The sequence below is a fragment of the Trichogramma pretiosum genome, unplaced genomic scaffold (genome assembly GCF_000599845.2).
Source record: "Trichogramma pretiosum strain Unisexual culture from Peru unplaced genomic scaffold, Tpre_2.0 scaffold25, whole genome shotgun sequence".
In the NCBI taxonomy this organism is placed as follows: Eukaryota; Metazoa; Arthropoda; class Insecta; order Hymenoptera; family Trichogrammatidae; genus Trichogramma; species Trichogramma pretiosum.
Genome location: NW_019641621.1, coordinates 128529 through 156271, shown reverse-complemented (window position 1 = coordinate 156271; position 27743 = coordinate 128529). Strand labels below are relative to the sequence as shown.

The 27743-nt window shown below is 45.6% G+C and overlaps 1 protein-coding gene across 3 annotated transcripts; it reads left to right on the top strand.

The window, feature by feature from the left end:
• Positions 1-1710: 1710 nt before the first annotated feature.
• On the top strand, positions 1711-27133 carry LOC106654170 (eye-specific diacylglycerol kinase). 3 transcript variants are annotated; one of them, XM_014373901.2, is made up of 11 exons: positions 1711-5641; positions 7518-7659; positions 7730-8373; positions 10811-11208; positions 15240-15619; positions 16606-16921; positions 17452-17638; positions 18807-19121; positions 19852-20124; positions 21183-21346; positions 21579-27133. In XM_014373901.2, exons 1-11 carry the CDS (start codon positions 3861-3863, stop codon positions 21626-21628), a joined length of 4650 nt encoding a protein of 1549 aa, XP_014229387.1. In that variant the 5' UTR covers positions 1711-3860; the 3' UTR covers positions 21629-27133. The 3 variants fall into 3 exon arrangements, with proteins under 3 accessions (XP_014229387.1, XP_023314616.1, XP_014229388.1); XM_023458848.1 differs by lacking the exons at positions 21183-21346; positions 21579-27133 and having other exon boundaries at positions 19785-19873; XM_014373902.2 differs by lacking the exons at positions 19852-20124; positions 21183-21346; positions 21579-27133 and having other exon boundaries at positions 18812-18896.
• The last annotated feature ends 610 nt before the right edge of the window (positions 27134-27743 follow it).

The following is a 27743-nucleotide window of genomic DNA, read 5'->3' as shown; positions in this document are numbered from 1 at the left end:
CGTATTAGAGTAGAGCAGCAGCAGCCGCTCTCGAGCTCGTCTCGTCGTCTGTACTCTCGCTCGCTCGTTCGCTCGCAGCGTTGAAAAATTGATCGAGCACACACGTGGGTGGACGAGTGCGCGCTCGAGCGTGTTATACCGTATATATATACACACAGCGCCGCAGCGAAAGCATCGATTCATCAGTCGGCTCGTTTAGCGACTCGTACGTAGACGAGTTGCTGCTGCTGAAGCCAGTCCCAAGGGGGGAAAAAGGAGAGAGCGAGCTTGCAGCAGCACATGCCTGGTACAGGTAAAAGACGTAAAATATATCTTGTGTGTGCGTACACGCGTGCATAACTGCTACTACTGCTGCGTAATGCAGCTTCTATTATACCTTAACGTCTCTGTCTTTACCTTCGCGCGGTGCTACTATATATCCCTGAACTCGACACTATGTGCTCCCGAAGCGGCTTTTATATATATTACACATGCGTGTGCTGTTATACCGAGAAGCTATTTCATATACGTATATATCGCGAGCCAAAAGCACAGCGAGAAAGTTCGACTTCTTATAATGCGCGCGCGTACACACGAGAGAGCCCGCCTTTTTTTCCACATCGTTCAAAAAGCTCGAGTCTAGATAGCGAGCGAGCTTTTAATTTCTCTCTCGCTCGCTCTCTTTGGTTGTGGAAGGGCTCGGAGCTTTCGCATAATATATTATATCCCAACTTTGGGATAAGTAGCTAGCTACCTACTACTACTACACAGCTGACTTTGGCAGTTAGTTCGGCAGAATTTTGCCGCGCGCACAGCCTAGAGTATATTATAAACTCGACTGTGCTTCTGCTGCTGCTGCTGCTGCACGAGTCTCGAGACTCGAGCTTGCGACGACTACGACGAGCTTTCGACGGCGTGCATAACAATTACGCCAGCAGCTATATACGGTGTATTATGGTATATGCACACGAAGTGCAGCGCACGCGTCACGTGCACACACGTGCATGAGCAGTAGCAGCCGCGAGCTCCCGCGATATTTCGTGTTTTCTATAAATGTATATAATGTATACCTCGATGGAATAAAACAACGAGGCGATACATTTCGTTATATCCTTTTTTTTCCCCTGCTTTCGAACAAAAGATTCATCGTCGCGCGCGCCCACGTGATTTATTCAATTGATAATTCGCCTCATTTTTTTTTAGCTCTCGTCGCGCGCGCGCACGGTTCGCCGCTCTCTCTCGAGCTAGCTCGCATATAGTATTATATATTATGTAAAATACGCATCGCGCATCGCATTTACCAGCCTCGATGCCGTGAAAACGGGCGTGTATATGTATACGGGCAAATATGCGCTGTATTATACGCTGCTGCTGCGCTTTCTCTCTATATTATGATCAATGTGGTTACATATCGCGTACGCGGCTCTCAAGCTCGCTCCTGTGTGTACACATCGCACGTACACATAAGCGTATATTCCATATATCTACGGAAACGTAAGCTCGTACAGTCAGCTCGCAGCGCATATGTAGCTTGTAGCATCAGCAGCAGGTATAAGGTACACATAGACGTACACGTATTACGTATATACGTACAGTTTGTGCCGTTGCTGTTCGCTGCACCCCCGTGTGGCCCCAGCAGCAGCAGCAGCAGCAACAGCAGCATGGATGGAGGGATTGGGTATATATACAGAGAGAGAGAGAGAGAGAGAGAGAGAGAGAGAGAGAGAGAGAGCGGATCCACGAAACGGCGCATGCCTGACCGAACGACCGACGTCGACGGCGCCCTTACTTTTCCCTCCTCCTCCTCCCAACTTTCCTCCTCCTCCTCTCGCCGTCGCGCAGCTGTCTCTTTCTAGCTCGTTGCTCGCGCGAGCTTTTGGCCATGCTCGCACACATACACACAGGGAGAATTGAGAGATGAGCACACGAGCAGCAGATCTGTGTGTGTGTATACGAAGGTCCTGTGGGTGTATGTGTGAACGAGCGTAGATTGAGGCCACGCGAAAGCGAAACCGTGTGGAGGGAGGGAGGACTCCTCTACACACTCGCATATACACGACTCTCCGATGGAGTAAAGACTGACTGAAGCGAGCGTCGTCGTATGCTGCACGTCGCTTCGCTCGCGCCAGGCTCGACTCGCCTCGCTTTTAGCGGTATGTCAGTCGCCTCCTTGCGCTCTGACCCCCCGCATCGTCGTCGTCACACGGGGGTTGCTGCTGCTGCTTTCGCCGCCACCGCGTTGCTGCTGCCGCGCCTCCTAATAACAACAACGTGTGCAACGATATAAAAAAAAAATAAAAAACAAAAAAAAACAACACGACGACTCGTGACACACAACGCAAGTTCGCGAGAGCTGTCGCCGTTGTAAAGAAAGAAAGAAAGTAAATAAAGAAGAAGACGACGACGACGTGTTTACAACGGGGGGGTTGTTGCATTTTTTGTGCAGCGACGAGGCGCCGCGTGATGTGAGTCGAAACTCCCTCCTGTGTGTCGCTGTGCACGCGCGCGCCACGAGATATTATTCATATATACACACATAGAGAGCAGAGCAGTCAGTAGCGCAGCGGAGCAGTAGTACGAGTCCGCGTACTCGTCGTCGAGGGGTCTGCTGCTCTTGCTTTCTCTCTCTCTCTCCCTCGACGATTCATGCGTCAGCCAACAAAACACACGTTGAGCAGCAGTAGCAGACGAAGCGGAGCTACGTGTGTTTATACTACTTGCACTCTACTTGCCACAACGTACATATATATATATATAAAATTCGATCGATCGATTTTCTTCTTCTGCACACCGACCGACCGACCGACCGACCGACCGACCGACTCACGCGCGCCCGTCTACAACCCGACGATATATAACCCTTGTGTATACATTTAGAGCAAAAAAAAAAAAGGAATGGAGCGTGGACAAGTAGCAGCAGTCAGTATATAGTCGACGAGTGTCTACGGAGTGCATTTATATACATATGTGTTTGTTTTTTTTCTATCCATCGCTCGACAGTGCAACAGAAGCAGCGAATAAATAAAATAAAATAAAAATCCACTCGACGATGTGTTAACGGGCGAGAGGGTTTCGTCGTCGTGTCGCCGATGTAACGAGCGCGCGCACAGCTGTTATTGTCAGCTGTACCGTTATGGATAAAAAAATATACATATAACGACGTACGGAGGAAACAAAGGAAAAACAAATCAGTTTTGGATAGACGACGACTTCTCTGCCACTTATCTATGTGTGTTAGCTGCTATACCACTACTTTATATATCATATACGACGACGACGACGACGAGTGCAATCGATCTGACACGACCACGACACACGACGCTCTCGTCTAGTGCTGCGAATGTGTCTCGCTATTATATATACGTAAAGTGTGGCAGAGTGTTTCTGTGCTTCTCGCGTTATATATAGAGACGGCGCGGCAGTGTGCTCGCGCTCACCTGTTCGCTTGGAGTGGCCTGTGTGTGTCTGTGCGCGTGAGAAATATCAGTCACGTGCGCGGCTGCTACGACGGGCCAATGCCTTCTAGGAAGTCAGACGCGCCATCGCGACCAACCGGTCTGATTCTCGGTCAGGATCGTCGTCGCACCGAGAGCAACAACGACGATTCGCCGCCGAGCTTTGTACGAGCTTGAGATTCCTCCTCACCCACGTGTCCGAGGCGAAACGATGACTCGGTGTCCCGGACCGAGTAGCCCCGACGAGGCCTGCCGCTGTTCCCGGGCCCTCCTGCCACCTGCGTACAGCCGCCTGCAGACCAACACAAATTTCCAAAGTAGCAGAAGAAGAAGCAGCTCAGCCACGTGGAGCCGGAGCAGCAGCAGCAGGAGACGCTCGGCGGCGGCACCGAGGTAGTCGGCTGGAGGAGGCTGCTGGCAGCTGTGATGCAGAGGCTGCGCTCGACCTTCAAAAGGTCGCGCACGCCGACCGGCAACGAGATGAAGTCCCAGTCGAGCCTCGAGGTGCCCAAGCAGGTGCGCTCGGCCTCCTTCGACGAGATACAGCTCGAGGCCCAGCGCCAAGAGTCCTCGTCGTCATTGTCGTCGTCGTCCGCCACCAACGCCGAGCTTCGCTCCATCGCCAGCATTGCCATGGCCACGAGCAGCAGTCTCGCGGTCTCGTCCGCCCTGTCGTCGTCGTCGTCGGCGACTGCTGCTGCTGCTGCTTCTTCCTCTTCGTCCTCCTCCTGGTCGAACCAGTATCAAGGATGGGGACAGCAGCAGCAGCAGCAGCCACCTCCGTCGCCGACGCCGACGATGACGTCGTCGGGCCAGACCTCGCAGTCACCGCTGCCCTCGTGGTCCGAGCACTTTGCCCAACTGCATGGAGCTGGAGCATCGGCCGCTGCCGCCGCTTCCGCCAGTACCGGTACTCTGCTGCGGCGATCGGCCAACACACTGAGACCTCCTCCGGGCGGGGGTCAGCGCTCCAAGAGCTTCGACGTCGCTTCGGTGGGTGAGCATCGTCATCATCACGGCCACGGTAGCCACGGCCAAGGTCCTTCGCTGCTGGATCGCTCGGCCTCGACGACGAGCTCGATCGCCATCGACCGCGCAGGCGGCGGAAGCAGTCCCAGCCACACGGGCTACGGCTACTCGCGCTGGAAGAGCAGCGCCGAGCGCGACAATCCACCGGCCCAGGCCTACAGCTGCTGGCATTGCGCCTGCGTCGACGAGTACCGGGCCAGTCTGCAGCAGCAGCAGCAGCAGACCCATTTGACCGTTGGTGATTCTGCCTGGGGCGACACTGACGAGCCCGACAATTACTCGTACGACGACGACTACTACGACAACGACGCGGACGAGGAGTGCGACAGCTTCAGCGGCGGCGGTGGAGGCGGCATCGGGAGCAGCGGCGAGCTCGCCGACTTCGAGCCGGGACCGCTGCAGCTGGAGCGCGACGCCAGCGACAACAGCTACTACTTCGTCGTGGTGCGCAAGGCCTACGAGGACTCGTGCCTGGGCTCGGCCGATGACGGCTCCGAGCTGGGCCTCGAGGCTGGAGAAACCAGCGGTGGTAGACGCGAGGGAAGCCCCGAGATCCGAGTCACCCTCACCCCGAGCACCAGTCTGCCGGAATCCGAGCCTGGTGGTGCTGGTGGCTGCGGCTTCGAGTCCGAGGAGGCTATCGGCGGCGGAGGAGGAGGAGCCTTCGACCTGGGCCCGGCGACCAGCAGCGGTGGTAGCAGTGCCGCCTCGAGGCAGCGGCGACGCTCCCTGTCGCGACAGGAGGCCCTCGAGCTGCCGATACTGCTGCAGGTGGCCGCCGCCGAGAGCAGTGGACCCGGTGACAGCAGTCCCGACGAAGACGAGCAACAAGCCTCGCCACGAGAAATCTCCACAACGCCAACTACCACCACTACCACCACTACTGATCAGGACGACGGCTCGGGCGGAACGCCGAGGGAGCGCGCGGCGAGCGCCGAGAATCCGGCGGCCGGCCTCGTGGTGCGCGACATCTTTCTCACGGTGCCGGATCTGAAGCGCGATCGCGCCGCCTCCGTGGACTCGTGCTTCAACAACAACAAGAACGGCAAGATCGAGACCTGCTACTCGCTCCAAGTGCCCCAGCAGAGTCCGCGATCGAAGAGCGTCGACATCGTGCTGCCCACCGACGTGCAGACCCGCTACACGGCTCTGCTGCCCGAGGACGCGAGATTCTTGGGGTATATTACGAATCTCGGTTGTTCATTTCTGTGTTGTTGTTTTTTTATTATTCTCCGCATGTTTTCCTATTATTATTGTCGTCATGATTTTTGCCTCGATGGAGTTCTCCAGTTTCTTTTCTCCGCACACAATATCATTTTGTTTTCTTTTTTTGCGGCACGACAAACACGTAGCGTTCTCTCCCTCTCTCGCGATATATTATATACCCGCCGCCGCACACAACAGTAGTAGTTACCGTTTGACCTGTTGGCCTGCGTGCGTTGTGGCGTCATGCGCACATGTTACGTTACGCGTTGTGCCAATTGAGCTTACACGTATATATATTTGTACCATTACTTTTCTTTCGCATCGGAAAACTCGTGTACACGTATACCCGCGTATTTCATCGAAAAGGAAATATTTACGCGTTAAAAAAAAAAAGAAAAGGGAGCGCGGAAAAAAGGGCCCTTTGTAAATAAAAATTTAAGGTAAACATGGTGCACCGTATGAATTTTGCCTCCTCTTTTTTTCCATCCCCATCCGTTTTTCGATATTAAAAATGTTGTTCGGCTACCTCAAATAGATTTTCGAACGAGCTTAAGGGCATTCGTGCACATGTATTTTTTTTAATAAAAAAAAGAAAAAATAGAAGAAGAGATTACGCGTATAGAGAGAGTTTGATCTGCTGAACATGAAATTTACAGTTGGAAAGTTCTTTGAATTTTTTCAAGTATAAACATTTTCGAAACGTTTAAAATTCAACCGGCCGAGAGTATAAACGCGTTGGAATAGCCGAGACCAACCATTATTGCGAACATTATATACGAGGAGAAAAAACTATTTACGACGAATGCTCGGCAGCTGCTGCTGCTATTTTTTTCTTTTTTTATTTCTAGGGTAAACTGATAAATTTTAGCTATAAAAATTTCCCGCGCAATTGAAATAAGTTTAAGTTTTTTTTTATACATATATCAACGTGTACACGTAGGATACAATACGACTTGGGCCGCGTTTATGACGCGTCGTTTATGTGTATGTGTGTGTGATCCGATACATATATCTATACGGAATAGCTAATAAACTTTATCTCGCGGACGAGTCGTCTGGTACAATTTATAGTAGTGTATCACGATGAAAGACGTCATTGGTTATGGATGAGAGAGAGAGAGAGAGAGAGAGAGATCTACTCCGTATGTCCTCGATCAAAAATTCGAATATTCGCTCTCCTCGTAATGGAAATGAAAATCCTTAATTAAAAATTTAGCGCTTCGGATGGAGATGATATAAGTCCTTCGACACCTGCGAATACTTGAATATTGCACGAGAGCACGTCCCTTTGTGGCGCGGTGGCGTAGCGATTCCCACCTGATAATCTACTAATTAAAATTTAAAAAAGATCGTCTCTCTCTCTCTCTCTCTCTCTCTCTCTGTCGAATCAAGAGGATTCTCGTATTATATACTGTATAAAAAAAAATCGCGGCGCGATGTAATGTACCTTTTAAAATGCAGCTCGAGTAGCCGTGGAAAAAATGTTCGATTAAAAAAAGATTTATCGAGCCAAGTCGAGAGTGAGTTTATACATATGTACGTATAGAAAACTTTGGAAATAGGCGTTATAAGGAATTAGCATTCATGAAGTGTCACTCGTTCGATTTATATCCTTACATTGAAAATTAACTAATCGAAACTTTGAGACGACGCGTAACGAGTATCATTTTTCACCCGGAATCTCTCGAACAGGAAATTGGACGGGAAATTTTATTTGCATGTTTCCCATTACTATGATTATTACTGCAATAATTTTATGCATGTCGTTGCATGATTAAATGTTACATTATTTTATTGTTTACCTATTCTAATTCGTCCTTTGTTCTGTCGTTCTCTCTCCCTGTGCAGCGAAAAAGACGACGGAGGAGCGGGAGCTGGCCAACGCGAGCTCAGATCGACGCCCGACTGGAGCAGCACTTCGCTGAACGGCGAACATCTGTGGGTGCCGACCGCGGCTTCCGGTGAATTCTGCTACATCAATGACTGCTCGGTTAGTTTCTCGAATCTCTTCCTTCAAATTTCATTGATATTTTAACTTACATCGATACGTCTGCTCGCAGAAACACGGGGCACGTCTCAAGTGCTCGGCCTGCCGAGTCGTCGTGCACACGGCCTGCACCTCGGCCCTCAACTTCGCCTGCAAGCCCTCGTTTCGCGACGTCGGCGTGCGCCAGTATCGCGAGCAGAAGGTCACCCAGCACCACTGGGTCCATCGTCGCTCCCAGAAGGGCAAGTGCACGAATTGCGCCAAGAGCTTCCAGTCCAAGCTGTCGTTCAGCAGCAAGGAGATCGTCGCTGTGGGCTGCAGCTGGTGCAAGCAGGCCTATCACAATCGCGAGTCGTGCTTCAACGCCGAGCGCATCGGCGAGGAGTGTCGTTTGGGCCTGCACTCGTCCATCATGGTGCCGCCCTCGTGGATCGTCAAGCTGCCCAAGCGAGGCGCCTTCAAGAGCAGCCTGCGCAAATCCCCGAAGAAGAAGCGCGGACCCAAATCCAAGGAGGCCAAAGGTGGAGAGGAGGAGAAGGAGGATCCGCTGAAGCTGTGGGTGGTGAAGCCCATACCGACGAGCAGCGTCACGCCCGTCCTCGTGTTCATCAATCCGCGCTCGGGCGGCAATCAGGGCGCCAAGCTGCTGCAAAAGTTCCAGTGGCTGCTGAATCCCCGACAGGTGTTCGACTTGACGCAGGGCGGGCCGAAAATGGGGTCAGTATATTTCGTAATGATCGTTAATAATTTTCATTCGTTATTTTGTGTACATTTATTTGCGGCTAGAGACAGCTTTGAATTTCGCGAAATTTTCATTAAAATATTGTTTACCGCCTGCAACGTAGTTACAATACACCGACTCATTACATTTACATGCGTATGTACAAAGCCACGTTTCATTGCGTAATTAGCAAACTCACAACGGATATTAATTTCCACCTTGTCAATTGTACGTTGTTACATTTAAAAAAGAAAGCAAAATGTAAAACATTGTTTTTTTTCCTATTTTTTTTGCTTTTATAAAAAAGCACAAATGTTGTAACCAACGCGTAATACTACTACTACTACTACTCCGCCGCGTCCCGTGCTAAATGACTTTGAAGCAGCAGACAGAGCTTACAAGAGTACGGCAGCGACGGCAGTTTCCTGTACAAATATACACGACTCGTTTGAGGGAGAGAGAGAGAGAGCCGCGAGGATTTTAACGGGCACGGCTTTTACCCAATTAAGTTTTCAAAGTTTTTATTCGCGCGCTTGCTAGCTAGCTCAGCTCAGCTCGTTTGCTCGTGCAGCAGTAGAGCCAGCCGCCAGGCAGCGCACACATAGTTAACATATATAAGCAATATTGTGCCGCCGCGGTCCTTTGCGGGGACGAGAGAGAGAGAGAGAGAGAATGAGAGAGAAGGCATTTTAATTAAGACGACGACGACTCGATGCTCGATTGCTTAATCAAAAGTTGAAAATTATTTCGGTCACGAATCGCAGCGGCGGCAGCGGTTGTAGTAAGTAGTATAGGCAAGAAATGTATATGTACTTACTTGCTACTATCGAGGTTTCTTTCTTTCTTCTTTTTTTTTTACTTCTGCTACAAGTGCTTTTCTTTTTTTCAGCATATATGTATATAAGCGTGGTACGAATCGTTTCAGCTCAGTTTCACGTATGCCTTTGTCTATATGTACACACACACACACGTGCATACCTTTTTTTTTATATATCTCACGTACTCGCCGCCGGGGGTATTTGCTTGAATTTTATTTAGAAAAGATAGCCTCGGTGCGAGTATACACACACGTATATAGTTAAAGTGGATATCGAAGCAATACGTGATGATGATGATGATGATATATATAGACGATCGATGCCGAGTTAGAATTTCAAGAGTTATTTCGAGAAATGGTTCGAGTATCTTGGAAACTCACCTTTTCTTTTTCTTCTACTTCTTCTTCTGCTTCTCCCTCTATTCTTTCGACGTGTGTGTTTGTGTTTGTGTGTGCTCGCGGTGGCAGCGGCATGCTCGCTCGCTACCGCGATCGATCTACTTCGAGCTAATAATTTTTTTTTTTTTCATAAAAGGTAGCCGTGACGCGCGCGGGGGTGGCACGCGCGCGCGAACAAAAAAGACCCGCTGAAACACCTTGTTTTCATCTCGTTAATGCGCGCCTATACACATCTATCCAACCCTCCCCCACCCACCCGTCGCCGCCGCCGCTTATTCAGTGTATATAAGGCTCTCGCGTTATATACACATGCATATGAAAGACTGTGATCTATTTTCGCTCTCTGCCGTCTGAATTATTAAATAGGTTTGTCCGACTTTCTCGCGAGCTTTCTTTCTCTGTCTCCTCCTCCACCGCTGCTGTACTGTCTCTCGCGCTTACCTTGCTTGCTCAATTGCTTTTTTATCGTCTCGAGGGGGTGAAGAAATAAAAAAAAAGTACGTATATATATTATAAACAAGGAAGACTCGAGACTCTGCTGCTGCCTTGGGACGTAGCCGCGAGATAAAAGAGCTTTAGCCAACTTTATGGATTTTCGCGATGAATGCCTCGATATATATTTATACTTCATCTTGAAATAGCTACGCGCGCGCGGCGCCTCGGCACGCGGAAAAGTAGTCGGTATAACGATATTCGAATTAGCCAAATAATAAAACTTTCTCCGCTCGCTCGCTCGCTAATGCTTAATGCCTCATTTCCGCCCTTTTTCCAGCCCTTTTTCTCTCTCTATCTATCCCGTGTACCTGCGCGCGAGCGCCATTCTCTCTTTTTCTTTCTCTCTCTTTGACCCTTTCTCCTCTTCCGTGTAAGCTAATTTATACACGTCGAACATGAAAGAAATAAAAGAGCGAGGAATAGTAGTAAGGCAGCCCTGTGTACCGCCGGGGATGGGCTTTGATGAGCTCGGTACATGCGGGGGCTATATTCATCAGCGAATGAAATGCTCTCTCTGTGAGCTGCGCTTTTAGCTATAGACAAAAAATTCATGAGACAGCAGCTGCTGCTGCCTCTTCTTTTACATTTTACAATATGAGCTTTACGACAAAAAAGGATTCAAATGCTTCTACGCGGATGTAATCAAAAAAGCTCGAACGAAAAAAAGGGAAAAGATTAAAATTTGTCATTTTATATTTTAATATCATTTTTCGTCTTTTCAGGCTGGAGCTGTTCAAGAAAGTGCCAAATCTACGAATACTGGCGTGCGGCGGCGACGGCACCGTCGGCTGGGTCCTCTCGGTGCTCGATCAGATCGGGGCGAATCCGGCCCCGGCCGTAGGCACGCTGCCCCTCGGCACGGGCAACGATCTCGCCCGCGCCCTGGGCTGGGGCGGCGGCTACACCGACGAGCCCATCGGCAAGATCCTGGTGAGCATGGCCGAGAGCGAGATCTCGATACTGGACAGGTGGCAGCTGCTGGTGGAGCGCAACCCGGACGCCTCGGGCCAGGACGAGGACGCGGCCAAGGGCAAGGAGAATCTCCCCCTCAACGTCGTCAACAATTACTTCTCGCTGGGCGTCGACGCCCACATCGCGCTGGAGTTTCACGAGGCCAGAGGTTGGTGTGGTTTGGACGCGGCATTTTTTTTTTTCGTTTGCGATATCGCCCCCGGTGGTAGAGACGCTGAATATTAGCGATGACTCGATCACGGGAAAGTGAATAATTCGAGATGTTTAAATTGAATTGCATTACCATCGATTGACTTTTTCTGTTACATATTTCAGTTACAGTTAAAAATATGAAGTACATTTTAAATGACCTAAAAATGGTAATTGATACTACTTCAAGTCTCCACCACTAGATGGCGAGTAGCTTTATCTGTAAACCTGCAAGTAGCAAAGTAAAAACATTTGTATAAGGCAAAGCACGTTTTGAAAAAATGATAAGCTTCAATCTTGACTTGTAGTTACTGACCGGCAAAAAAAACGCGGAGCATTATGAGGCCATAAAATATTGAGAAAAACGTTACATTCGTGCGTTTCTAGCTCTAATAGCCATTTCGTGTCCAAGAAACTTTTATCGTCGGCCAAAAACAAGCCATCGAATATCGAGCACTTCTACCATTTCATCCCGCGGATTGATTCGTTTTTGTCGAAACAAGCGCGCAACTCTCCTCTGCCCTCGAAATAACTCCGTATCTTCGTCACGCTTACCCGCGCGTACAAAACTTTTATAGGGTACAAAAAGCCCGGCCCGATAAACTTCAAAAATCTAGATCAATTATAGGAGATAAATCACGAGTATTATCTAATCTGCCTGTACACGGTCGATTGCTTGCATCAATTCTCGCGCCTGATTGTTCCCTATAATAGCTCCACGGAGTGCAGTGCGCCGCTCGATCGCCTATCTCTCAGGCAGTAGTAGTGGAAAAACAAAATAAAAAAAAAAGCTCAAAGTACTACGAGATAATAATCGAATCAGCGTGTAACGATCGGATTACCTACTACAACTACTACAACTGCCTATCCTCGTCGATGGTTGTGTTCTCTCTCTCTCTCTTGCTCTTGTTGCCCCGTTGCCGCGGCCTTAAAGTTCATGCCTCGGAACTTAATGCTCTATTAGAGGCTGGCGCTGGTAGTGTGCGCGCGCGCTCGGGGTTGCGCTTTCGCGTGCCGCCGCTGCCGTTACTGACCTAGTAAACGATATATATAAAATTTTTTTTTTGTTCTCGCTCGAAAATCATCCAATCTCACCCGGTGCAATTTTGATATTGTAATAATGCTGCGTTCGCGATATACGGTGCACATCGTATATACGCACGTAATAATCATTTTCTCATTAATCAAAGTTTTAGAAACTAATTTAGATGTTCTTAATCGTGTTTATACTTAATTATAGCATTGTGAGATTTAACTTTCGGAGCTAAAGTAATTGTTAATTATAATTTTCCCTACGCGCATTTTGTCTCACGCGATATATCGCTGAAAATAAGTAGGCTGACGTATAGGGAATATCGCGCAGTCGTTCCTTTCCTTCTTCCTTCCTTCCTTCCTTCGTTTTTTGTCCGGAATATAAAATGTGCAGATGTGCGGGGGTAATCGCAAAGTGATAATTTCATCGCCGCGAGTATCCCCGAAGCGAGCCAGGAAGTGTTGCAGTAGCAGCGTTACGTATACGCTCGTGACAGCGTCGGCACTTAAGAGGCGAAACATAATATAGCTTTTACGACGGAAGCGAGAGAGAGGGAGGGAGAGAAAGAGATGTAATACACAAGCTTGAGCTTTCAGACTTTTGACTATACCATCGTTGTCTTGAGAGGAGGAGGACGAAAGGTGATGAAATATACATAGATATATTATGCGGAGTAGGAGAAAGTGTGACTGTAGCGTTTAATTCAATTTGTCATTAAGAATACATTACACCGACGTGAGCGCGCGCCCCAGTCCTAGCCCCAGCAGCAGCAGCTAGCCTTTGAATCGCTTTGGCTGACAGGCTTTTAAAGGTGCGGCGTCGGTGGAAGCAGCAGCTTTTTACAGCGAATATCTATCTCATTTATTATGACAGAAATTCGTGTACATCCGCGCGCGAGTAGAATTCAGGAAAACTCTTTTAACGTTTTCTCTTTTTTTTCGCCAAAGGGGCAAAATGTAAGCTTTTCGGAATTCTCCCCCCTAGTAGTTTGCCTTTGATTTTTCTCTTTTCCGCCCCCTTTTGCTACTACCACTACTACTAGTGTAGTAGTAGGGTATATCCTTTTGATAGTGTAGCTGTAGCGTAGAGCGAAAACTCAATGGTTCAAGTAATCTGAATTGCAAGTCTTGTGTATACGTGTGCGATATTAGAGCGGGGTACTATATAGGGTTTCCTCTCAACTACTACTACTACTACCACTACTCTGTGCTGCTGTTGCTGTTACTGTTGCTGCGCCATGTGTATCAGAAATAAACGCGCGAGAAGAGAGAAAAAGAAGCAAAAAGAAAAAAAACACACACACAACTTTGTCTGGGCATGTTTAATCTTCCATGTTCCATTTACCGTATCGATTTCCAAAGTAAATGACTTTATTCGCCTGACCGAATGCAAGGAAATTTTTGCATTTCGCGCGCGCGCCGCGGCGCGCTTATATACCCGGGAAATAAACTACGTAAAAGCTCGGCGGAGCTTTTTTTCGCTTTTAACTTTTCGCGGAGATAAAAAATAAAAAAAAAACATTTTTTTTTCGTTTCGTATATCTGGGGGGCGGCGCGGGGGAGAAGCTGGGATAAAAATCTCGCAATTTCATCGCTAAAAGCATAGATCGGTTGGTTCGTTGGGCGCAGTGGTGCATTATATAGCCATAGTAGTAGTAGTAGTAGTAGCAAAACCAAACGCGTCATCGACAACGTCGTCGTCGTTGCGCCAATTGCATATTCATATTGCATCTCGCTCGCCTATATATAAAGGCGCCGCAGCAGCAGCAACGAGCATATCGTATTCATCCCATCTACGACTATTCTAGATAATAAAGTTTATATAAAAGCCCGGCGAGTATGTATAGTTGCTGCTGCTGCTGCTTCTTCTTCTTCGTCGTTTTCAGGTACAGCTACAAGAGAGAGAGAGATACGATATTTGCATGTAAATTGGCAGCGATTTTCGCGCGACCATACCGCGCCGATTTTGAATTTTCATTATTACACAAACCTCGTTTTATCCTATGTACAGCGCGTATATCCACTTTTCTTCGGCAGCCCATCTCGCGAGCCCTCGCGAGAAAAAGTTTTTTTCGTCGTCGTCGTCGTCGAGGTCTCAGTGCATGTGTCAAAACTTCGGGCGAGCGAGGAAAAACTCGGGATGAGAATACAATTTCACACTCGTCGCGGATGTAAAAATCATAATAATACAGTCGTACAAAAGCTCGGCTGCGGGAGGGGGATAAATAAGCAATCGAGAGTCGAAACTATTGTCTCTCTTCGCACATATATATGTTCGCCCGGCCGTCCTTCGTTATCAAGGTTCGATGAAAAAAAAAGAGAGAATTTTCCACTTCGTCGGTATATTTTTCCTTTTCATTATATCCACACACACACACACAGTATACTCCTCTCATCCTTCTCTCTTTTGTTAAAAACTTAATCCATATAAATTGATGTTGAAACAAAGTTTTTCAATTAAAGTTTACATCTGCTTACGCATACTTTCTCGCATAACGTTCGTTAAATAACGGAATAATAATTCTCGCTCGATCTTGAAATATTTTTTGCGCGCGCTCGAGAGAGAGAAGATCACGCGCGTACGGTAATGTAATGAAAAAATTTTTCAACGATTCTTAGCTCAAATATTATTCCAGAGCCGACGCGTTTATTCAGGCGTTTTTTTCTTTCTTCGTTAAACTCATCTCGCTCGCGAGTACGAAACCGAAAAATGCCCTAGCAACAAGTTCGTGGCGCATATAATGGATTTTCTAAGCCAATTTCAATTAAACGATAAGAGCTATGGTTGCTAGTAGTAGTAAGTTGATGTTTAGGAAATGCGTCGGCACTTTTCGCGAGGTCACGCCCCCCCTCGCAATTTGTCAACTTTGATCGATTCAAGAACAACACGAACATTAATTACTTCGACAACCCTCGTATATATATCGAAACGCAAACACGTCAACTTCTTCTTCACAGAGGCACATCCCGAGCGCTTCAACTCGCGCCTACGCAACAAGATGTTCTACGGCCAGATGGGCGGCAAGGATCTGGTGGTGCGCCGCTGGAAGGATTTGTCCGAATACGTGACCCTCGAGTGCGACGGCCAGGACGTCACGGCCAAACTGAAGGAGCACCGGGTGCACGCCATACTCTTTCTCAACATCGACTCGTACGGCGGCGGCACTCATCCCTGGGGCGGTGGCATGGGCCGACCGCCGACCACCGAGGACGGCTTGATCGAGGTCGTCGGACTGACCACGTATCAGCTGCCGCTGCTGCAGGCCGGCGGCCACGGCACCAGCATAGCACAGTGCAGCACGGCCAAGCTCGTCACCTCCAAGACCATACCCATGCAGGTAAAAGAAAAAATAAAAAAAAATTACGATGATAGTACGGCGTTGCGAGTATTACTACTATCTCTCCCACCCACCCCCGCAAGCGCCTAGTCGCCCATGGGGGAGTTGAAACTTTTAGTTAATATCGCTTAACCGCCGCGCCGAGAGCGCGTAATTAGCTTGCTCTCTCAAATGAACTCTAGGATGGGAAAGAGATAGAGATAGATAGAGAGAGAGAGAGAGAGATCGGCGAGTTGAAAATTTCAATTACCCGAAAGTTAAATGAATTGGGGCGACGACTATGAGCAGCTACTGAATAATCAAAGCTCTCTCTCTCGGTTGCGTACGCGCGCGGGGAGGGATGAAATTTTATAACGCATATATATAAACATGTATCGTGTACGTACGACGACGATGTGTGTGTTTACCGATCTGTGCTTTGTTTTCAATATATATACTCGCATTCGCGGCAATAAAAGCGCAGAGAGAATAAATATAAAAATGCACACGGCATACGTACGACGATGAAATGCAGAGTGGGTCCTCGGGGCTCTCTCTCTCTCTCCCTCCCTCTCTCTTATTCGCTTCGATATCGCAGCTCGTGTAATTCGATTATCCGAGGTTTCGTTTCGCTCGATCTCGAATTCTCGTTTCTACTCGGGTTGTTGTTGGTTTTTTTTTCTTTCTCTCTATCTCTCTTTTTTTTTATCCATCCAAAGCTGCGCGTCGAGGCTAACGCGCCAAGCCAGAGCTAGAACAGAGCCAGAGAGAGAGAAAATCTCATAAACGCCGGTCAAGCCTCTCTCTCTCTCTCTCTCTCATCATTCGATATTTGCCCCTCTGTCGCAGAGTAGCCGCTTCTGCTGCAGAGAGCTGTCTGTCTCTTTGACGCGCGTATAACATGCAGTCCGTGCAGTTTGCTCATTGAAATAAGAGCCCCCCGTCGGTTAGATCGTCGCGATTTATTCGTGCGTGCGTGTGTATTTATTTTGTGTATCGTATCACAGGTGGACGGCGAGGCGTGCCGACTGCTGCCCTCGATCATCAACATGAACCTGCTGAACAAGGCGACGATGCTGGCCAAGAGGCGCAATCAGGGCAAGCCCAGGCAGAAGGCCGCGGAGGTCGAGCGTCTGAAGCTGCCGCTGATGAAGATACGCATGCACGACTACGAGACCTTCCACTCGGACAAGGAGCGACTGATCAAGACCGCCCAGACGTGGCAGTCGGAGCCGCTGGAGCTCGACGCCGGCATGGATCTCGAGTCGCTGAGGAATCAGCTGTCCAAGACTCTGCCCATGGACAATTGCTGCTTCCTCGATTGTGAGTATATGATATACATATTTTTGACTCTCCGTTCGGTAGTTATACATATCGTGTGCGATAGTCCCACACACACACACACAAAACCGGATCCTTTGAGACTTGCAGTACCGCAGCGGCGGCAGCAGCAGCACGAAATGAATTCTAATAATCCGACCACATTGTAACGTAACTGACAGCCTATCTATAGGCGTCGTTCACCGCAACCAGCACTGCTGCTGCTACTGCTGCGCTGTGCACTATCAATGCAATAGCCCAACAGCAGCAGCAGCAGCAGCAGCAGCAGCAGCAGCAACAACAATAGCAACGTTGATAAATGTAGTTAATGGTCGAAGCTCCGCTCCCCGTGTTTGACCCTATTGTATACATACACATACATACTGTAATTCTCTACCGTGCGCGAAGGGCCACGATCCGCGTGTAATTACTCTACTATATGTATATGGCTGCGCGACCAAAACACACACACACATGTGCACATGGATATACGCAGCAGCTCGACTTAATTATATTTTCCGCGTTGTTTCCAGCGTGCACGGCCGAGCGATTTTTCCGAATCGATCGCGCCCAGGAGCAATTGCATTACGTCGCGGACGTCGTGAGCGAGGCCATCTACATACTGCAGGAGGGCCCGGCCGGATCGTCGTCGTCGCAGGCGGCCAACAACAGCCAGCAACAATCCCAGCAGAGTCACGGCGACAACGCCAATATGTCCAGGTATGTGTTGTGTAGTAGTACACAATATCCCTTGTACGCGATGATGATAATAATAATAATAATAGGACGCGATATCGAATGTACTCACGCGTGATCAGCAGCAGCAGCGGAAATGTGTGCCACATTCGAATTTCGGGGCTTGGTATAGTGTGGTAGTTAGAGTAGCTAACAAAGTTTCCGCGTTATGTAACAATACGCTTCTATAAATACGCGTACATGTAGCTGCGCGCTTGACCAATTTTCGGTGCAAAATGAACGAGCGGGCAATAATTTATACCCTCCGCGCGCGCGGCGACACACACATACACGTTCGTTACCTAGTATACCGAAATACGTATATGTGTGTAGCAGTGCGCACCGCATTCGAATTATAAATTATCGAGTTTCTCGCGCGCGTTTCCTCCTACGGAGTGTTTTGTGTGTTTGTTTGTGCTAATTGCGACGAGGACAACCGGGCCACTTGTCGCGGCAAAAAGCTTATGTAGATCTTGTATCTCTCCCTCTCTCTGTTGATAACACCGGGACCGAGACTATTATAACATTAAAGCCCCCTAAAAAGACATCTCTGCTTGAATGTGCTTTTGAGTATAGAAAGAGAGAGAGAGAGGGAGAGGGAGAGACAAGCTCTAATTTACATGCAAATATAATGAGACGAGCGAGCGAGCTTGCGAGCGCCACGGCTGAATGCCCTTTCGCTGCCTGCGACTTTTTCCTTGTCTTCTTACTCACCCCCTTGTTATATTATTATACGGTATATATATATATATATAGTTCATTAATTAAATCGAAATTGGTCGGGCGCGAGAAAAAAAAACACATTTGAATAAAACATCATTAGTCCGGGTGTTCTAAAAGCATCGCTCGCGCGTGCCCCGGTGTTTCGGATATAATTCACGAAGAAAAATGCGCAACGTAGAGAGAGAGAGAGCTTGCGACGGTGCATTTTTTTGCCCGTAAGTTCGTGTAAATACACGGATCTCTCGAGTTCGCTCGCTCGCAAGCTCATTGAATATTCATGAAAAGTACAGCTCACCGATGACGATATTATTATTATATATTATACATTTAAGCAGGTTTAATATGCAACAATGACGAGAGAGATATTTTGTTATTTTTTGTTCGTTCTTGTGTTCGTTTGTTTTTGTTCTGCTGCTGTTTATTTGTAAAGAGAAGAGCGTCGTAAAATGCCATCCGGCGAGCGAAAATCACGCGGCAGCGACACGAATCGCCATCAATCGGACAACAACAATTACGACGGTGGCGGTGGCTCGTACTCGGCGCGCTCGAGACAGGGAAGCAACCAAGCCGGCGGCAGTCGTGGCAGCTTGACGGCCGATCAGCAGCGGGAGGAGCGACGCCGACCGGGAGCCAGCGAAGGTGGTGCCTACTACGACGGACCGTCCAAATTATCGAGCAACAAGTCGCATCATAGTCAGAGCAGTCATCATTTCGTGCAACACACGCCCGGCTCGGCCTACATTTCGTGAGTATATGTATCTGGGCAAATTATTCTCGCGTAATTGAAGCCTCTCCGTGGACCTCAAAATAGTCGGACGATGCGCGCACACGTACCACTGAACGCGCGCCGAGAAAGCCTGATGTTTGCTCGCCGCTGCTCGGCTTATCACGGAAATTTGCGCGATGTGTGTTCCCAGCCACACGGCTCTTTATTTTAATTAACTGCCGTCGAATTAAATGTCCATTAAAAATAATTAAATAATTTTTTAGTTGCGACTTGATCTTTTTTTTTTATTTCGTAACACAAAAGTGTCGGAAGAATGGCAGAGCGGGAAAATGAATAATGATTTTACTTTTCACGGATCAGCTGACGTGTAAAAATTACGCGAGTAAGTGAAAAAAAAATTAATCCGCGCCTGAAACAAAATGCTCAACGTTAATAATAATGGTCCAATGACCAAAAAATGACCATTTAAAATCGATTCGTTTGTTTTTGGCAATTTCCCGCTTGCATTTGTGTCGAAAGTATTGAGCTTATTTTTCATTGTCTCAAAATGACGAGTTCACTGTTTTCAAAAATTTACTTAAATACGATAATACCACTTCGAGCCTCCGCCACTAGATGGCTCACGGACCTTTTTCGGTAAATCTGCAAGTGGTCAAGTGAAAATATTTGTATAAGTTACAGCATAGGCATATCAAATTTTGAATGAATATATTTTATGGTATGTCACCGCACGCACGCACGCACACAGACCCCGGGACAGACTGTTCGGCCTGAGCTCGGAAGTGCACACCTTCAGTCACGAGCTGCTCGAGCGCACGTCCGACGGCATCCTCAAGGTGGCCAAGTCCGGCGACATCGTGGGCCTCAAGGATCTCCATCAGCGCGGCTACTCGCTGCTGTCGATCGACGCCCAGGGCCAGACGGCCCTGCATCTGGCCTCGGCGGCCGGCCACAAGGACATCGTGCGCTATCTCATCGCCTGCGCGCCACCCATCATCCTCAACATGGTCGACAACGACAAGTAAGCGTCCCGCTTCTCCGTATACGCAGCTCTATCTCCTCCTCTCTGCCACTCGCTTAATCGTAATTTCTCTCCCGCGCTGGATATATTCATTGGACCGCGAAGCTGCTGCCCACTTCAATTCCTCGGCGCATTTCAAGTGTATACTGAGAGAGGGAGCTCTGATCAATAGTCATTCATAATGGACGATCAATGGAAATTGATATTAGAGAAGAGAGAAAAAAAAGCAGAGCTCTATTTCCGTCGCTCGAGTCGATTTTTTTTCCTTTTTTTTCACTAGATTAAATCGGTGCAAATCGCGCAGCCGTATTTATGTGCATTATGTTTCGTCGGTTTTTATAGATTTATCGAGCCGCGCCGTTTGTGAATTTATGCATCGAGCGAGAGATACAATGCAGCGGCGCGCGATGTAAAACGTTGGCGCGCGCGCGGACTTAACGTATTATATACGCGATACTAAATACATATACAGCTCTCGATGGGTAATGGGGGGTGGGGGATTGCGCGCGTCGATCGATTAATATAAAAGATTGATATTCTCTGCGCCCCCGTGTCGCGCGAGTCGAGCGCAATCTCCATTAAAAAGCTCGACACCGAAACGGATGCAGTGTAGCAGCAGCAGCGGCAGTTCTTTTATTTGCTATATCGTATCGAAAAGCTTTTCTCTCTCTCGGGGCGCGCGAGCAAGCAAGCAAAGCACACGATATATAGTAGTGTAGTATATAATAACAACGCACCGAGAGAGAGCTCAGTTATGCTTTTTACACATCAAGCTCCTTTTTTTTTTCTCTCTTTTCGTATAATGCAGGCACACGCGTGCTTTATATTCTCTCCGGCTCGTGTGTGTATATTTATATATGCATGAGCGTAATCAATCATGCATCATAATATAAGAAATGGGTGCAGTGGCAGGAGGGGAGGAGTGAGGGAGGCTAATTAAAAAAGCGACCCTCGTGTGCGTTATTTTTCACTCGCTCACTCTCTGCTTTCTTTCTTTCTTTCTCTCTGTCTATGCCACACACACACACACACATATCTCTCTCTGTACGCACGCGAAGGGGTCAGACGGCGCTGCACAAGGCGGCCCAGCAGAAGAAGCGATCGATCTGCTGTATGCTCGTCGCTGGCGGCGCTCGGCTAACCGTCCGCGACCTGGCCGGAAACACGCCGCGCGAGCTCGCCCTCGCTGCCGAGGACCACGAACTCGCCGCCTACCTTCAGAGTGAGTATACGTACATTTTTTGTTGTTGTTGTTGTTGTTTTTTTTTTACGCGTTTTGATATCTAATTTTGCGAGGCGCGTTCTTAAAATATTATATAATTACATTAAAATCTAGAGCATCGAGTCAAACGGGAAGCCTCGAGTCCGATCGAATTCGATCGTTAAAAATATGCATTTATATATACGCGTGTCAACGAGCAAATTGTGATTTATTCACCGTTAATCCCGCACAGGTCAAGAACAATTTCAATTAATGACCGAAGAAGGGGGATATATGTCATAAATACGCTTTAGTACGAGTCGAGAGAGCGAAGATGAGAGACGAATCGAGAATAACGAAGAACAAAGCGGCAGCACACAGCCTTTGGCCTTTGACACGGACACACACAGACACGGACGTTACTGCTGTGTCATAATCTACGATTTTTTCACACGTACTTGCTGCTAAAACTTCGTCGTCGTCGTCGTCGTCGTCCGAGGCCACGTTATAATGTATATAATAGAGAAGAAGAGCCTCCGATCAACACAGCTGCGAGAGCCGTAGTAGTTTCTTCTCTCTACGAGCGACAAAAAAATGTCGTCGTCGTTTGCGCGCGAGCATTCGAGAGATAGAGAGAGAGGGCATTTCTCTCTGTGTCCCGGGAAAATTTCTCTCTGCGCGCGCGGGATAATAACAATCGATGCGACTCGATCGACGATAAAGAAAAAGCTGCGATGCGCGCTGCAGCGACGAATCAAAAATGGAAAATAGAAAAAAAGTACGTAAAAAAAAAAATAGTACGTTACGCACCTCGAGGGTTGAAAAAAAAAGAAGAACAGAAGAAGAATTTCTAAGCAGAAATGCCAACTCTCCGCGACGAGAAAGAGTGGCGTGTGTATTCCTCGTGCGCGGCCCCCGCAGGCTCGAACGAAAAAACTGCTCATGCCGCTGCTGCCGCTGCTGCTGCTTCTGAATGGGAGGCAGTGCGCGGTAGAAAAAAAAGAACATTTTATCAAATTGAAGTAAAATTAAAAAAAAAAAAAGAAACTAAAATAATGATAAAACTGTACCACTCACTGCGCGTTTACTTACGTGGAATATATAATATAATTCGTTATATTAAATGAATGTGGCGCCGGAGCGGAACGAGCGAAATTCATTTAAAGTAAAATAAAATAAAAAATAAAATCTCTCTCGCCACGGATTTTTAAATATTCTGCATTAATCGTATAATTCTTCGAAACTAACGAAATGATTAAATCGAATGCATTTCTATAAAGCGTTTACACACTTCATAATTATTATAAAGTATAAAACGATAATTGAAATTAATGATTAATGATAAACATTAACTTAGATAATTAACGGAGAAGTAACAGATTAACAGCCAATTCGTTTTCAACGTCTTCGACGACACGTATATTCATATCACTGGACTTTTAGTCGATAAATAAACGGGTGGAGAATTTTTCCGAACGAACACGTGTGCGTGATGAAAAAAAAAATGATTCGTCGAGATGAGCCCTAAAAGATCCTCGGGGGTACGGTCAAAGTTACGGTTACCCACTTTCTGATCGGCGTTTTTTTACATAATCGATCGCTTTTTTCAATACAATTCAAAAATCAATGTCGTATCGTAATTTCTACCTCCAAAAGTTTAAAAAACAAAAATATTATCCTCGTAAAATTTGTGATTTTTTGTATAATACATGTAAATGAACGGGTGATCCTACACGACGGGTTAGAGTTTGGTAAAACGTAAAAGACAAAACAAACACCGGTATTATTTGCATCGATCGATCGAGTTGATACAATATTATCAAACGACACCGTAACGGACGTTTTTTAATAAAAAGTCGCGACGCAACCGTAACGAAACAACAGCAACAAAAAAAGCAGGGAAGAAGAAGCAACAAATAAAGAACAAGGCAAGCACGACTAGCGGGTATTCGATTCAGTACCAATTATGTAAAAGAGGGATCAACGTACGAACACCAATTAGCTATTAGAGGCGGTCTATCGCTGAACCATTTAAAAAACAAACTGTTATTATTACAAAAAATAATACTGAAAATACATTGTTAAATAATATTTAAAAAAAAAAAAAACGATTACGTATTATTAATAATAATAATAGTATAAATAATTACGAATAGATTATTTGTGATAAACAAAATAAAATTTAAAAAAGTCTTGGATCTTGATGTGTGTGTATCATAATATCGAACGTTGCGGTACTATATTATCGCGTGTGCGCGCATTCACGACCCGCAGATCGAAATATCGTTGTAAATTGTAATATAGATAGGCGTAATAATGTATATTTATGAGGAGAGCGACTCCTTGCTCTCGGCCCACCCTCGTCTCTTTGTTCTGATTGTTTTGTCTTATCATATAATATAAAAATAGGCATAATATAAATATAAATATGAAATATCGTAACGAATTGTTATAGCACTGTACACGTTGAAAAAATTCGAATTCTTCGGTATAACGAGATATCGAGTTGTAAATATAAAATTATTATTATTATGATATGAATTAATAATGAAGTATTTCGAGAAAGTGCTGAAACCCACTTGGGCAGTAGAGTAATATAGTAGCCGACGCGTAATGTAAGTCGCCTCTAACCTCGTTCCGAGAATATGTACTTGTCGTTTTGTCAAGATCAATCCGTGTTCTTTTTCGAAAAAACTTGTCCGAACGATAATTTTTATAGATCAAATATACTTATTATTTTTAATTTCTCTTTCTATCCGTCGCGACTATCGCTCATAACTACTGTACGTGTATTTATAATTCGTGAGTAAAATTTTTCAAAGATCGCGTAATTGACGTATATAATATTTGTACCGTAAAAAAAAAGAGAAAGAAAAGTATTTCAATGAAATCTCCAACGATTCAATAATTCGCGGATAAACCGAAATCGCACATTTTTACGTATTCAAACTGCAAACTCGTGGTCCAGATATTTAAAATATTTAATCTTAATTCCAATAACTGCACCAAATATTCCTAAACGATAGATTAATTCAATTCGTGTATTTATAAACTAAATGTATATTTTGACCTAAATTTATACACCAACATAGATTTAGATAAAATATTATTTAAATGTTTACAATACGTACGTTTCTTATACGACTATTAGTTTTAACGAACAAAAAACAAACTGCTCATGTACTAATCCTGTTCTCGTCCAATTTTTCCGAGTATTTGCAATGTGTCAATAAGTTGAAAGTCGAAGCACACCAAAAAAAAAGCTAACTCTTTGATCGGCGTTTGACACGAGCGCTAGAAATAAAAAAAAAAGCGGAGAGTGTTTGATAACCAATCGAAAAACAATCGTACTAAAAAAAAAAAAGATATTAACACAACATTGCCTTCCTCTATCATGAGATTATTAAGAGAAAACAAAAAAAGTTCGATCAGCGTGTGTGTGTGTTCCTCGTATCCTCTTTTTAGGTTTTGAAAGCAATAAAAGTCGCGACAATCAATGAGTAAAAAAAAAATATGTATATAACGTACACACACGCCGGCCGAAAAGCTATACGACACACAAGAGTTAATTATATACACCTTCGGGACGACGCGTTCGCGAACTCTGAGCGCGTCTGTGTCATTGATTTTACTATTTCGACAAATTGCCACCGCCACTACACACGTAATTATGCGTCGTTAAATTATAAAAACAGTCCCACCGGTTGACCGAATTCCATTTTTTCTCCTTCTGCATTTTGTTTTTATTTTTGTTTTTGTTTTGTTTCGCTACTGTTAAAGATGGTGCGGCGTCGTTATTTGTTGAATCTTTTACTTTTAGAAGATTAAAAGTATAAAAATGTATTGTTCTTGTTGTCGAGTGTGTGCGGGAGAGTGTAATGTTTGCCTCTGGTCACTAGAAATTAACTTTTCATTTTGACATTTTTGTACGGACCAATGGTTGAATTAAAATTGACTGTTTTGATTGTTAGTCAATGTGCCCGTTCTTTAGAAAATCGACCCCAACTGTGCGCGCAAATAAAACAATTGCCCCGATCCGATTGGTTTATAATTTATTTATCTATGTATTATTCACGATAGCTTGAGTTGGGTTCACTCGAGCCCACACTCCGTTGCTGTAAGACGTAGCGAATGTTATGTATTGTGCAAAGAAAGATTTTTTAAATCACGACAATTCGTCCGTCCCCAAATGTAAAAAACAAACATCGAAATCGAGTCTATATACGAAATCATGATTTTCTATTTTATCGACTTGAAAAAAAAATAAAATAAATAAAAACAAGAGTCTTTGTAATACACACGGAATAAACCGACGGCGTGTGCAAGTACGGCAGAATGGGGATGACGATTACAACTTTTATGAATTAGAACCAATGTTTCACGAGTTATCAAGTGCACGGATACGTAAAACTTTCATCAAACTGAAAACTTGACGTTTTTTCAAATGATCCAAATTTTATACTGGCATTATTAATACGTATGAAAAGGGGAAAAAAACAAACAAACTATAATGCAATTATATACTCATTGAGCATTGCATCGTCAACTTGGAAAATCCACTGTGATATCTACTCTCTTCTCCATTATATAATTATATCTATTAGCTATGTATTTCTCGGGACTCGCTCGGTTTTACGCGCGCGGTTTTTCACGTCTAGTCCTCTCCGCTGCTCGTTTCGACAGCTCGCAAGTTTCAGTTATAATAATTTTCTCTCCTACGCGAGTATATATCTAACTAAAAAAGGTTGTGAAAAAATTTCGAGCAAAAGTTGTAAAACACACACTCACCCGCCCCCCTGTTCGGAAAGGAATATCGTTTCAAACTTTGGTGGCAAAAACGTGTACCTCGATCCTTGGGCCTTTTTTGCCTCTAGTCAGTTTCAAACTATATCTATTTTTTGCCCTCCGCGGGAATAATATGTACTTACTTACTTACTTACTGGCGGGCACGCGTCGTGTGTCCCCCCTTCCGCCCGCGCACCACCTCACCCTCCCGAGACATGTAGGTCGAGTCGAGCGAGTTCCTATTGTAAAATTGTATAACTTAAGGAAATTATAGCAATTTCTACAAATACATAAAAGCGCGTATGCATATATGCATGACATGTTAAAATCCTTTCAGCAAACACCAAAGTATTAAAGCGAGTGTGCGTGTGTGTGTGTGGGAAAATTCAAACAAAGTACGTAAAAACGACCGAGCGAGCATGAATTAACTGCTAATATAGTACTTTTAATAATTACATTAATATATTGAATAATAAAGTCGAACGAATCGCTATAAATATCGTTGTTACGCAGTTGTACATTTCGTCGTTTGATTTCTTATCGTATATTAGAACAAAAAAGAAAGAAGAAGAAGGGTATGCTTGTGCGTGTACATAATGTTGTTGTGCGTATGATAAATCGAAACCTCCTACATATACGAAACCTCGAGAGATCACTACCTTAGTAAGTTTATCGACTATATAGAGAGTAACGTAGAGGAAGGAAAAATAACGAAACCATTATATATATTATTAACGAGAGAGTTACTTTCATCGTAAAAAAAATCTTTGTTCTTCCACACGTCCAAGGTTGCGTTTTTTGTAAAAGGAGTGTATATCGAGTAATTTAGAAGAAGAAAAGAGAAGATAAATAAATAGCGCCTCGGCTCCACTGCTCGCAGGATAATATGATACGAGGGACGATGCGCTTTTTTTCTTACGACATGTACCGCACGTTGTTGTTTTACACGCGTGACGACGCTGTTGCGTACGATATGTATATGTATTTGGGAGCACGTCGCCAAGGCGCTTTTATATATAAAAAGTTAAATCTTGTAATACATAGATAAGAGTCGATATATATTATTTTTTTTACCCACTTTGTAACGTTTAAGTCTCGGAGTTGACGAGCGATGATCTTGAAAACGATGTAAAAATTTTCGTCTTCTACATTTAATTAGAGTTTACTACTTATACTACCACTACTACGCGAGACGTGCGCGTCGACGGATTTACAATTGTTAAATTATATATCGTTGTTACGGCTATTATTATTGTATTTTTCGTACGATACATGAAAAAAATTACGTTGAAAAATGTATAACCCAAGAGTGAGTTTGATTTCGTTCGCCTCGTGCTTGTATTTATAGCTATAAATCTGCAACTTGGACTTGAAAAAAAAATCTGTCTCGTTTACGAACTCTACTTTTCTCGTCCTGATACGTTTTCCATTATACAGCGCGATGCATTTATCAGAGGAGAGCTGCTGCTGCCAAGCTGCAGCCAGAGCGCGAAGCGAATTAACTCGAAAAGTCGGGGGTAAAGCCAGTTACGAATAAATCCTCGGACAATTATATTTTATTTTCCCCGAGAAATCCTATTGTGTATCGCTGATCGATGGAGTCTAACTTTTCGTATTTACGTACAGGTATATT

What these genes read in the sequence shown, in the direction of transcription:
- LOC106654170 (XM_014373901.2), top strand. Translation starts at nt 3,861, where the DNA reads ATGCAGAGGCTGCGCTCGACCTTCAAAAGGTCGCGCACGCCGACCGGC. An exon ending in CAATTGCTGCTTCCTCGATT is followed by an intron (nt 16,922 to 17,451) that starts GTGAGTATATGA and finishes CGTTGTTTCCAG; the next exon opens with CGTGCACGGCCGAGCGATTT. An exon ending in GACAACGCCAATATGTCCAG is followed by an intron (nt 17,639 to 18,806) that starts GTATGTGTTGTG and finishes TTATTTGTAAAG; the next exon opens with AGAAGAGCGTCGTAAAATGC.